Source organism: Perca fluviatilis, chromosome 1, assembly GCF_010015445.1.
Source record: "Perca fluviatilis chromosome 1, GENO_Pfluv_1.0, whole genome shotgun sequence".
Taxonomy (NCBI): Eukaryota; Metazoa; Chordata; class Actinopteri; order Perciformes; family Percidae; genus Perca; species Perca fluviatilis.
The window spans coordinates 22,291,941-22,304,995 of NC_053112.1; the positions used below are offsets into that span (position 1 = coordinate 22,291,941).

At 40.4% G+C, this 13,055-nt stretch overlaps 1 protein-coding gene across 2 annotated transcripts in view; it reads right to left on the minus strand.

Annotated features, from left to right (window-relative positions):
- Positions 1 to 13,055, minus strand: part of evi5l (ecotropic viral integration site 5 like) — a 44,882-nt gene that overhangs the window by 16,275 nt on the left and 15,552 nt on the right. Inside the window, exons 3-13 of one of the 2 annotated variants that reach the window (XM_039796116.1) lie at positions 10,644 to 10,833; positions 9,464 to 9,688; positions 7,324 to 7,398; positions 6,966 to 7,091; positions 6,646 to 6,789; positions 6,441 to 6,530; positions 5,390 to 5,487; positions 5,016 to 5,076; positions 4,827 to 4,880; positions 2,740 to 2,772; positions 870 to 1,010 (exon numbers count right to left, since the gene is read on the minus strand). In XM_039796116.1, coding sequence (XP_039652050.1) covers positions 870 to 1,010; positions 2,740 to 2,772; positions 4,827 to 4,880; positions 5,016 to 5,076; positions 5,390 to 5,487; positions 6,441 to 6,530; positions 6,646 to 6,789; positions 6,966 to 7,091; positions 7,324 to 7,398; positions 9,464 to 9,688; positions 10,644 to 10,833 — 1,237 coding nt within the window. The remainder of the gene's footprint in view (positions 1 to 869; positions 1,011 to 2,739; positions 2,773 to 4,826; positions 4,881 to 5,015; positions 5,077 to 5,389; positions 5,488 to 6,440; positions 6,531 to 6,645; positions 6,790 to 6,965; positions 7,092 to 7,323; positions 7,399 to 9,463; positions 9,689 to 10,643; positions 10,834 to 13,055) is intronic. The other variant, XM_039796121.1, reaches the window with a different exon arrangement.

The following is a 13,055-nucleotide window of genomic DNA, read 5'->3' on the forward strand; positions in this document are numbered from 1 at the left end:
TGTCACGCATTATATTTTCCCAGAAGAGTTGCTGCCGTGAGTGTGTGAGTTTGAACTGGAAATCATTTGTAAAGGCCACTGGTCCAGACCAGAAGGGTTTGTTTTTGTCTAGGTTAATAAAGTGGTAGTTGAACAAAAGGGACAGCCATTTTGAAACTCTTTTGTATTTCTAACATGTTCATTACAAATAGCTGCTAGTGTACTTATAAAAATAATGTGCTCTTCACACATTAGAAAAGATGTGGTATTATATTCCCAATTAATTTGTCCTACAATAGCACCATAGACAGGCAGAGAAGATTGCTCAGTCTCCTGGGAATATAAACATGTTTCATAATCCAGTGATGGAGAGAGTTTTCAGAACAGTAACAGTACTACAATGTAAACATACTCTATTACAAGTAATATTTGCTAAATGTACTTGAAGTATCCACATTTAAAGTACTCAATGAATAGAAATTGAGTGCGATACTAGTTAATATTAACATATTAGATTTCTATTGCTGACATATTCACATACAAGTACTATATTACTGTTGTAGTTGGTTGAGGTGAAGCGATTAACTACATAATATGCTGTTGGGTAAATTAATTTATAACATGATATTTTATACATTTCTTCTTTCCTATGTTTTGAATGCAAAATCTTAGTTTGTAAAGCAAATAACTAGCTGTCAAATAAATGTAGTGGAGTAAAAAGTACAATACTTCCCTCTGAAATGCTCATACTAGATGTCAGGGGGGGGTCAAGAAGCAACAAGCTTTGATGCAATCTATATACTAGTATACAGTACCATACTAGTAGGGGTGTGACGAGACAAGATTTTAACACTATTTTACAGAAAACTTCATTGTGGGTTGGTGATTACCTTCTGTTGCTGCAGCTCTTTGATGGTGTCCTGCGCTTTTTCGAGGCTCTCGCTGGCTGTGCTGCACTGCTGCCTCACCACAGCCAGCTCCCGTTTGATCACGTAGTTCTCCTCTGCTTCCTGCGCCCTCGTCACCTGACCCTGGAACAACAGGCCAGAGGGTCAAGATCAGCTGTGGAGTTTAAACTTTAAAATGCAGGCTGTATACCAATGTAGGGAAAACAGTCAGTCATTCTGGGCATCTAGGGTAAGCGATATTCTTATGCTTAAGGGAAACTTTGCTGCATGGTAGATAGCAGATTGTTTTTTAGCCTTAAAAGGAATAGTTTGGAATTTTGGGAAATACACTTATTCGCTTTATTGCAGAAGGCTTGTCGAGAAGATAGATACCACTCTCAAATCTGTCCTTAAAATACAAAAAAGGTACAGCCAGCAACGGGTTAGCTTAGATTAGCATAAAGACTGGAAACAGCTAGCTTGGTGCTGTTCGAAGGTAAAAAAAAAAATCTGCCTATCAGCAGCTCTAAAGCTTACTAATAAACATGTTACATCTCTTTTGGTTAACCCCCTGTAAAACCACAATTTGTCATTTTTACACTTATTTTTGTACAAATTAAAAGGTCTCATGACATGGTGCTCTTTGGATGCTTTTATATAGGCCTTAGTGGTCCCCTAATACTGTATCTGAAGTCTCTTTCCCAAAATTCAGCCTTGGTGCAGAATTACAGCCACTAGAGCCAGTCCCACAATGAGCTTTGCTTAGTATGTGCCATTTCTGTGTCTGTAGCTATCAAGGAGGAGAGAGCGGGGGGAAAGGTGGAGGGTGGGGGTGTGGCCTTAACCAACTGCCACTTTGCTTGTTTGAAAGCCATGAGGTCTCTCTCACATGGGTGGGCCAAATTTTCTGGGCAGGCAAAGCAGAGAAAGGGGAGATAACCTTGCTCCTTATGACCTCATAAGGAGGAGATTCCAGATCGGCCCATCTGAGCTTTCATTTTCTCAAAGGCAGAGCAGGATACCCAGGGCTCGGTTTACACCTATCACCATTTCTAGCCACTGGGGGACCATAGGCAGGCTGGGGGAACGCATATTAATGTTAAAAAAAAAACTCATAAAGTGAAATTTCATGCCATGGGATCTTTAAACAAACACAATGTGATGTGTTAATTAGAGAGCTTTAGAAGTGCTGGTATGTGGATTTTGTTACCTTTGGACAGAGTCAGGCTAGCGGTGTCTCCTTGCTTCCAGTCTTTATGCTAAGCTAAGCTAACCATCTCCTGGTGCTTTTTTTTAAATAGGCATTTTAGGCATTTGTTGATAGGACAGCTTGGACAGCTTAGACATGAAAGGGGAGAGAGAGGGCGAATGACATGCAGCAAAGTGCCACAGGTCGGAATTGAACCCACAGCAAGGACTGAGCCTCTGTACCTGGGGCGCAAGCTCTACTATATTTAGCGTACAGACTTGAGAGTCTTCTTTTCCAACTCACGGCAAGAAAGCAAATAAGCACATTACCCAGAATGTCTAACTATGTAGGATATTTAATTAACATTTTGGTAAGGTGTATTTATAATGAAAATAGTAATGGTAGCTATAACTATAAACTTTTACATGCCACATGCAGGGATTGTACAACCTTATTAGAGCGTATTAGATTGTTCATCATGAATAAACAGTACATGCATTTAGGGATTACATGACGGTCTTATGGACTGAACAGATATTCAACAATATTCTTTCATGCACTTTTGGTTGGTTATTGTTGAGAGGGAGAGAAGCAGTGCAGGAGAGCAGAAGGAGGAGGAAGAGGGAGGTGCGAAGAGGGCAGAGGATAGCGAGGTCAGTGGGAAAGTGGTTCACAGTACTGTACCTGTATCAGTCTGTCTGCCAGAGCGGCACTCTCCTACAATGCAGCGAAGAAGAGGAACAAGAGGGTGAAAAAAAAAAGAGATGAAGAGAAAGTGAAAGCGAAAGACAGTGGGACACCAGGGAGGAAAAACCACAACAGACCCCAAAAGGAAATTCAAGGAAATAAAGAAACGGGATGACAGGTTGAGGAATCAATGGTAGAGAAGACGCAGCAGTGAGATCACTCAGAAAAAAAGTGTTTACAGAAAGTAGAGAAGATTAAAAACCAGAGAGTGCTGGAGCAGAGGGGGGAAAAACTATGAGCTCACAAATTTAAACCCAGAGTGAAATCTCTTTACAGTGTTTAAAGGTGACCTATTATATAGCATTTTCAGGTTCAAACTTGTGTTTGCGCTAGAACATACTTTAATGTTCAATAAACACTTTCTGATACTGCCCATGGCTGCTGTTCCTGCATTCACACTCTGTCTGAGCTGCTCTGTTGGAGCGCCTGTCTCTTTAAGCCCCCTCTGGAAAAAGCCCAGTCTGCTCTGATTGGCCAGTAAGTCTCCTGGAATCTCCGCTGTGTTGTTTCACTTGTTGCAGCTGGAGACTGACTGCAACGGCGTATATAGCAGGACTGTGTACCGTGAAGTATCCCTAATAAAGCCTTTTAAACCAAATACTACACAGCCGGATATGTCCTAGCAGTAATGTGACCCGAAATTTGGGAGAAATTACCAACATTGGCCACCAAGATTACAGCTATCTGCCATTAGCATGCAGCTACTTAATAGTTAGCAGCAGGCTGACGTTAGATACTGGAGTTCAGCAGCACTTTCTACCGTCAGAAATCACAGATAAATGCTTCTAAATCAAATACTACCCAATCGGACATGTTTCTTCAGTATACAACCCAAAATTGGGGAGAATCTAACAACATTGGCAGTGTTAGGTTGTAAAAAGTTAAAACCATGCTTATGTTTTGAAAACATTGTTTAATGGGGCCTGCAGCTAAATCTAATCAAGTAACTACACTAATCAGCATTTGACTACCCCACCCCAAACCAAAGCTTCTAAAGAATTAATTAGGTTATGTCTGTTATTTAGCATGAAAAGTAGATGCTCTAGGAGACTTATTGTTTAAACAACTTTGGGAGCCACTCCCTGCTAAGCCAGACTGATTAGAACAAAGAAAATGTGTATCTCTGTAGATTCGGCACTACATGATAATCAACCTTAGTCTGTGACCTGGAGTAAACCTAAATTCAGAGGTGTGTCCTTATCCTGAGGGACAGAAATATAATTCGGATCCTGAGACGATCTCAGGACTGTTTCGATGTGACTCCACAAGGAGAAGCATGGATTCAGTCCGCTGTCAGCTGCAGTGTAACATTTGTTTTGTCATGTCACGGGGCTTCAATCTGTGACCCTGCAAGGGAAGCATTTTGAAGACCGCTGTTTACAGTGTATTGTTTTGTCATGTTGCATGGCTGCTAACTGTGACCCGATGTTTTGCAGTCTGCTGCTGGCAGAGTTTTATGTTTGATTGTGTTTTGACTGTCGTTTTCATCATGTTGTTTTATTAAACCTTTTGCTTAATTTTCAATTCGACCCCAGCCTCTCCTTCCTCCAGAAATCAAACGATCACATCATTTAGAAGTACCCTAATAGCAGTCAAGATTACAGTTTTCCCTGGTGTTAGCATGTAGCTACATGCGACAATGTTAACACCACAATAGCTTAAAAAACAAAACATTCCAGTAGTTCTTGCATGGAGCAGATGAACAATCATAGAAGGCCAGCTAAGTGTTATGTGATACCTAGCAGAGAGTAGAAAAAAACTGTTGAAACTGGAGCGTTCAAAACAGTTGGAAATCTGAACATTTTAGCTCACGGGGATTTCTCTGAAATACGTTTACGTCATTATTTGGCCATGTTTAACATGAAAATCCGACATTACAACATTACGGATATGACAGAAAATGTGGAAAAGCATAATAGGTCACCTTTAACTAGATCTGATCAAAACCTGAAGAGTCTTGTCAATAATGCTGCACAAACCGTTTTAGGCATTTAGATAAGTTGGAATCAAACCCCATTTCTTACCTTCTCCAGCGTCTCAATCCTCTGCTTCAGCAGCCTGTTTTCTGTGCGTAACCTCTGAACAAAGAGAACGTGGGTTGAGGTACCAAAATTACATTGACTATTTATTTCTTAATAATAGTAAAAGTGCAAATTGGAATATCCACATCATGCACAAATACATTAAATACAAACACAGCTAAGCAGACACACCTTGATCTCAATTTGTTCCTCCATTTCTTTGTTCTTGATTGCAGTATATTCTTTCTCAAGTCTGATAAAAAAATAAACAAAAACAACACAGGATTATGCAATGTTATCTTAACATTTAAATGTTTTTTAAAGAATGATGGTGGCTTTGGTTTGTTGATTGGTGGTCCATTTCAATAACAATTGCTTATAAAGCAAAAAGCAAAAGAAGATAGAACAGGACAGTGCCAGTTAACACTTTAAACAAGACAATCACACATGAAATACAGGATGTGAGTGTACTTCAGTGCAACAACTCAGCATTAGCAAGACAGAAATACAAATCCTACTGCCCATCTGGTCTTACTAGTCATTAGTTGAGTAATGAGCACTCTTACTTCTTCATCCTCTTGGGGTTGTATTTGACCTGGTAGGCCCTGAGGATCAGCTTGTCTGGGCAGCTGTCAAACTGGTGGGGGATCACTTTCTGGAAATGCTGCCAGAGCCGGAAGGAATCAGACACATGATTAGAGCTTAAGACAGACAATGATGCTCATTCATATTTAATGCAGAGGCAGGCAGACACATTTTAGAATAGTGAAGAAGAGGGGCTGAGGCCCTGCTTTGGACTTGTGACGAACCATCAGCTGCTGCATTTTTGGAACTACGATGGTTCAGATATACTGAAATTCACAGACAATAAGGTTTATATATTAATAGATTTGACTTTCATCAACTATGATGACACTTAATAATTTCGGTAATTTTTCAATCAAAATTTGCTGCTTGTCTTTGTTACATAGGACAATAAAGTTTCTAGCGAGCTTGGACTTTGGGTCAACTAAAACAAGGGTCAACTGAAACTTGGGCGTTGGTAAGTTATAATGGCTGTTTTTCACTATTTTCTGAGATTTTATGGACAAACCGGATGCAATTAATCAAATGAATATTCACCAGATTAATCAATGATGAAAATAATAATTATAGGTGGTTGCAGCCATAATTTATACTACCTTATCACCCTAAAAGCAAGAGCGGAGAAAATAAATAAGAAATGGACTGCTGACAGGTACAACCTTTGATTTTGTTTCTTAGATTTTGTCTCTAATTAGAGATCTGGTACAATAAACAAAAATCAGTATAATTCACCTGTTTGGTGGGTTTTTACAAAAGGAGCAACAAACCCATTTTTATTTTTAACACAGTAAGCCAGTTTTTCATCTCATATAAAACACTGATATACAAGCATATTATACCATCATCCAATGTGTCCTGCTTTCTGTTTCTGTTTTAAATTAGTGTAAAGTGTGACGCCTCTTTTTTATCAGCGCACATCTGTAGTTCAGGAAGCTTGCGTGCAAAAGGGGAAAGCGGAGCCTTTGACTTGCAGCTAAATCTGTACATGAAACTCATTTATGCAGCAGGTGGCATAAAGCTGCAGCTGCTTACCTGTGACATGCCCTCCATGTCCAGCTGAATGAGGTCAGTCTGGTTGTACTGCAGGATGGCCAGGCCCACACGGAAGATAATCTCTAGGCCCTACACACAGGTCATATATTTTGTAATGCGTGCTCAGTAAGATGAAACAGATTAGTAAACCGAATATACGCAGTCAAACACATCAAATACATCTTCAGAAACTAATTTTTCCTACCTCATACATGAAAATATCGAAGATGCGTGTGGCGACAGGCAAAGGGAGGAAGGTGAGGAAAAGAGTGAGGAACCAGGACGAGGCATACATGGACGTGTGGAAACTCTGGGATCGAAAATGGACGTTCAACTCTGGAAGTTGCTCCTGAAGTCAAAAAAAGAAAAAAAAAAAAAAAAAAAGAGCATGAGCCTCAAAGTCTCAAAGGACATATACAAAGAAAGTGATGTACTGGAGATATAAATGAATAATTTGCTGCCCCTTTGTGGATGAGTGTTACACTGCAAGCCCCATGTTTGTTAATAGACTTGCTTCCTCTTTACCTGTAGCAGATACTCAAACTGGTAGATGCAGAGGCCCAGCTCGGCCATGCTGGGTTTGAACAGCTCCCTCAGACGGTACTCCTGCATCAGACGCACAAAAACACAAAACGCCTCTTCCTCGGGCATCTGGGAGAAGGGGAGAGGGGTAAGTAAAGTTACCTTATTATTATTATTCCCATAATTCACAGATAACCTCTAGAGACAACTTAATAGCCTTCCAATTTTTTCATAATCCTGCTACATAATTGACCGTTTTGTCTAGTGGGACTGATTAGAATAAACCTCAGACATACTACACTGAGCCTTTTGGCAAAATATTCTCATTTTGGATCATTTACATGAAATATTTGACCATTACCTGCATAAGCAGCAGACCAACGATGAATGCACTGCCTTGGCAGTAGCCCACCTCTCGATCCACCAGAGAGTAAGCCTACACACACACACACACACACACACACACACACACATTATGTGCTGTATTTATAGAAAGCAGCACAGATGACATGTGTAATCCAGACCAAACATTCAGACTGTGAGCAACTGGATCAAAAAGTCACCAGAGGTCCCTTCATTTCCTAGCCTGGGAAAACCCTGATGAACTTCGGGCAAATTTGAGATTTGCTCTGCAAGTCCATCTGGCCAAGAGCCCATTCAAGCCCATTTCCAATTTTTCCAAATTGAGACATCAATCACAACTGTTTTGGCGGCCTTTACACGATGACAATAGCGCAGCGACGGCAAGCAGCTTTTTGTTTACATTCAACATGACGGCCACCGCAGCAGCCCGTTGATGCCACTGTCGCTGCTACGTCACCCGGATCGTGGGTCTGATTGATTGAAGGACTATCCAATTGCGACCAGAGGCATTTGAGTGGCATCCGTTGGAAATGGGCTGTGAATGAACCTTCCCCAGACCCACTCTCAGTTGCAAGTGAGAAGGGTCTGGTGTCAACCAGGCTATTCATTTCCTGCACAGCTGAGCTACCAGGAACCTTGACTGATGTGTAGTCAACAAGCTTGTTTCCATGACTGCGAACAAGAAATCTCCATATTGTATTGTTTCCCCTACTGTGTTTGTCTCACAAACAAAATTACACTAGAAATGTAACATTCAGCTTGGCAAGTGCAAAATGGGGAAGTTAATTACAGCCATTTAAATCCTTCCAGTTCAATGCATCTTTTTCCAAATGACTGCAGGAAGAAATGGCACTCTGATTTGATTTGACAGTAATTGTTTTCATTAACACTACAACACTTGCCTGTCATGCTGAAACAAATAATGTTGACTAACAATTGTTTAAAGTCAAATTTACAACATATGCTGGTTCTAGTTTCTCAAATGTTGTAATTAATTCCAACAACTCTTAGTTTGTTTTTATCTGGTTTTGCATTGTCACTAACTCTCCTGTCATTTCAGATCTTGCCTCCTCGTCAGGCCTGGCTAGCAGCTCGTGACCCTCACCTGGGTTCCCCTCCTCACTTGCAGCCCATTCCCTCAATAGTCCAGCAGCATTTATACAAATATTCAGCATTACTAATTTTATATTTGCCTGATCTGCCAGTTCTGACCCTGTTTGCCTGTTTTTTGGACCTTGGGTTCTGCCTTCCCCTCTTAGGATTTGTAAGCCTGTGACTGATCTCCCGATTTTGACCCTGCCTGAACTTTCCTTACAAACTCTGACTGTCTCATCTTTGTGCTTTTGGGTTCTGCCAGTACCAGTGAACATTACAAACATTATTGTGAAGATTTGCTGCTTTTTCTATGTTTATATCAGTGTAAATTAAACATCTGTAGGTTTTTTGACTGTTGGTCGGACAAAACAAATTTTTGAAGAAATTATCAACATGCCAGTGGAGTTTAGCGCAATGGATAAATGTATTTCAGTCCCACTTTGTACTGTGCAGCTGTGTGAAAATGTGGGCAGAGCAATACACATTATTTACCTTGACGCACAGAAGAAAAAAAAAAAAAAAGACAGTGAGAAATAAGACAGCAAGTTGGCAAACAAGAATGAAACAATGCACTATTTCAGCTTTACAAATGTTTTAAAGCATGTTTGTCAGGCCTCAAGGATACACACAATGCATTTAGGTGAGTAACACTGAAAGTAAACATACTGTAACTCTACAGGGCACCTTTTATTAAAAGAAAAATTATTGTTACATGCAGCTCTACTTGCTTAGTAGCATTGCATAAAGATATTGATGGGCATTATCTTTGCCTTTATTAGACCGAACACAGTTGAGGAAATTAAATAATGATAAAGGTCCTGGGCCACATTGCCATTACAAGGTCCGTGTCTACGACACCTGATTGTTAACATGTTCTCTTTACGCCCAGAACCAGAGGAGCAGAACAATACCTGATTTGGTCCTACGTAAAAGTTCATAAATGACTATCATTTAAAACACTGTACCCACCGTCAAACACACACATACACGTGAAAACAAAATCTCCTTTTCATAGATGCTATCAGGACTGCTGCAGTGCTCACCTTCATGACATTGAAAAGGACTTCCTGGCCCAGGCTGTCCTGGCCTTTGAAGAACTCATGCTCGGGGTAGGTGCGGGCAATGTCTCTGCGGATGAGTTTCTCGCAGGGGGATGACATCTTTAGAAGCTCAGAGTACTGGTTCTTCACCGGCATATCAGTGGCGTTGCCTAGTAGCTGCCAGACGATGGCCCGGAAATGATGAGGGATGCCTTTCCTGATCAACTCCTGGAGGAAGGAAAGAGAGAGAGAGAGAGAGATTAAAGAGGATTAATACCTTGCTGCTTTATGTGGTGAAGGATGCAACTGTAAGCATCTCTGAAAATCTCTTGAAGAGCAAAGAGCAGAGAAGAGGAATCAATGATGTGATGGGATAATGAATACATATATTTACAAGGGTAATTTATTATCATGTTGTAATTACAGCCGCTCGTTACATTATGATGTATCACTCTTCACAATAATTCTTCACCTACTCGTATTTTTCCCAAGCCAATCATTAAAGCCAAACTATGTACAGTTTGCAGCCAGCCGGTGTCATTTTGCTTGGTTTGTCTGCTCTCCCATTTTGCCCTGACTCATTTAGCTGTCCCTTCCCTCATCCATCTTCTCTTCCCCTGGGTTTCCTCTTTTTGTCACATAGGACACATAAAGACACAAAGAGGAAAGGAGGGGAGAGAGAGGATGAAGAGAGAGAGGCGTATTGGTGTATTGGAGTGCAACTTAAAAGGCATTGGCGTATATGGTGTAAGTATTATATTATAAAGTATTATATGAACACAAGCAATCATGAAGGTTTTCTTCCCAAACTCTGTTCAGTTGTAGAGGAAAATCAGCAAAAATAAACCCCGGGCTCTCAGACAACACCGAGCTACAGGTTTCTGACACACACATATGCACATGGCTAAAGGCACACTGTGACCTTATAAAAAAGAAACGGACGCATATAAATGGCCAACCAGCCTCTGCATAAAAGGTGCAATGAGTCAGGGATTTACAGGTTTTTTGTTCCGTTAAACTTCCTGTGAAACCTGACCAGCAAGATGTAAAAATAAAGTGAGGAGGCTGCTAATCTTCTTATTGAGGTTCTCATTTTTAATTATATTCAATGACTCATATTTTAGAAAATGCTGCCTGTGACAACATAATCTTTAATTTTCCATCTCTGGTGCCTGATCCCCACCTTCAGGAGTTTGTCCTTTTTGCGTCTCCACTCTTCCCACTCGTTTACGATGCGGCCCCACAGGATCCAGGTATCCTCCTCCAGGTGTGACAGGTTGGACGAGGCTGAGGAGCTGGACACCAGCGAGGAGCCGCTGTTGCGCCGTGAACCACTCATCGACCGCATGGACTTGGAATCAGCCTCCAGCAACCTGCATGAAGAGACCGTTTATGAGAACAGGAGGGCACATGACTACACACAGCGTGTTTGTCTTGTACAAGCTGGTAGAGACACTGGAGAGGAAAAGAGAAGCTGAGATGAGCATTAGGAGTAATGGCTGACCGATACAACACTGAGGCAGACTGTGACATTACGAGGATCAGTACAGCTTGTGCACAACCTTGCAGAGGCACCAGAAGCCTCACGGCTTGTTACCTTTAACTACAGAATCAGAGGCTGACCCATGAGGATATTACACACGCACACAGCTGGCTGGCTATTCAAATTTTAAATTGCCAATAAAGCAACAAAACACCTTTGTATACAGGGTTAGACTAATGTGAGCAGTTGGCCTTTAACTTAGCTTCCAGTGAGTCAAAGCAATAAGATCACCACTTTATCTTTATTAGAGATGAACCGATTGACCGGCTGGTGAACGGAATTGGCTGATTTTCACGTGATCGGCCATGACCGGCGACCAGCCGGTCAGTTTGACATATGCCGATTTTTATGCCGGTCAAATGCTGTTAATAAATAACGTTGTAAAGGACACCATACACAATACATAGGAATTATATATAGGCTAGCAAATAATAACAATAAACCCACTATTAATTACATTATCTCAATGCTGTGTAACTACTGTAGCATGTAAATAATGCACATAAAATACAAACATGAGCAAGGGTGTTCAACAATCGCCATTATATCAAATCAACAGCCACGTGCAACCTAGCTAGCAGGTGAAGAACACAAACAACGACATCCCCAGCTAACAATGAACTGACAACACAAGTTATACGACTTACAGTTTAGTTTGCACACACGTGATCTCCACTGGCTAGACAGCGAGTCTCTTTTTTTCTTTCCCTCACTTTTCCGCCGGGTGGCGCGCGTGACCGCTTGCGGTGTGAAGTGCGTGTCCACGCTATTCTAGGTCTAAACTCAAAACTTATCTGTTTAGAAAGGCTTTTAATACATAGTAGTGGTGTGACAATTTCCCTCTCCTATTTCTATGTAACCTTTTCTGATTTTATTGTTTCTATGTGTCATTCTTTTTATTGTATGATATTTTATATGATGTGTGTTTTAGTCTTGGTTTCTGATGTGAAGCACTTTGGATACAGTCTGTTGGTTGCTGTAAAGTGCTATATAAATAAATGTTGATTGGTTGATTGATTGATATTCTCCAACATGCACTCTAACAATCACTGCTTATAGACGGCCTTTTGTACAAATGCATTACCTGTTTTCTCCGTTTTCATACAGAAGTTTAATTTGCTAAATAAATCAAAATTGTTTTTAGTTGGATATTGGATGTGAAAAGAAGGACATGGTTCTTCCATAACATTGCACTTTAGATGTGTGTGAATTTCCCACACCAGGAGTAATTTATATAGCGATCGATTTATCAGTTAAAAAAAATGTTCTATGCAAAATGTAAAATGTTCTATTAAAGAAAAGATAGAAAATAAATATTTGTGTGTTGTAAAGTGGTTAGAAAATGAAATCGGAATCGGCTAAAATCGTAATCGGCAGGTCAAACTCAATGAAAAATCGGAATCGGCCTAGAAAATTGTAATCGATGCATCGCTAATCTTTATATCTTTCAACCTATCAACCTTTTAAATTAACATGCTGCCTTTATCGGCAAAGAAATCTTAGAGTTGGATGTTGAGGAAGCATAAACAATATAAACAAAAATGTACTGTAAATACAAGGATAGTCTGCCTTTTTTTGACATCCCAGTTGAGAAGTTCATTTAAAATATTATAGAAAATAGTCCATATCTCATGTGGAGTAATACTTCTACATACAGTACAAGAAGTCCATATTGTAAACAAGGATGCTGGAGTATCTGTGGGTCACCTGAGATTGGGCCACATGTTCAACAGTCAGTTTGTCACTGCCTACATGAGCATGTAAATTGTCAGTTTGTATATTATTAGACACCTATTCAGACACTGCTGCTCCTTACAATCAAAGTCAAATCAGCTATTTTATCTGAGGAGTTTTTCGACTTTCAGGTCAAGCCAAGTCAGAAATTCCCCATGAAGCCGAAGCCAGCAGAAAGTCACTGCTCCCGGGCAAGAAATAGTCTAGCACATAGCCCCTTGTAAAATCACAACTTGTTTTTTTTATACCTGTGTTTTTGTACAGATTAAACAAACACGATAAAATAAGTTAATTAATAAGCTTCACAGGTGCTGGTAG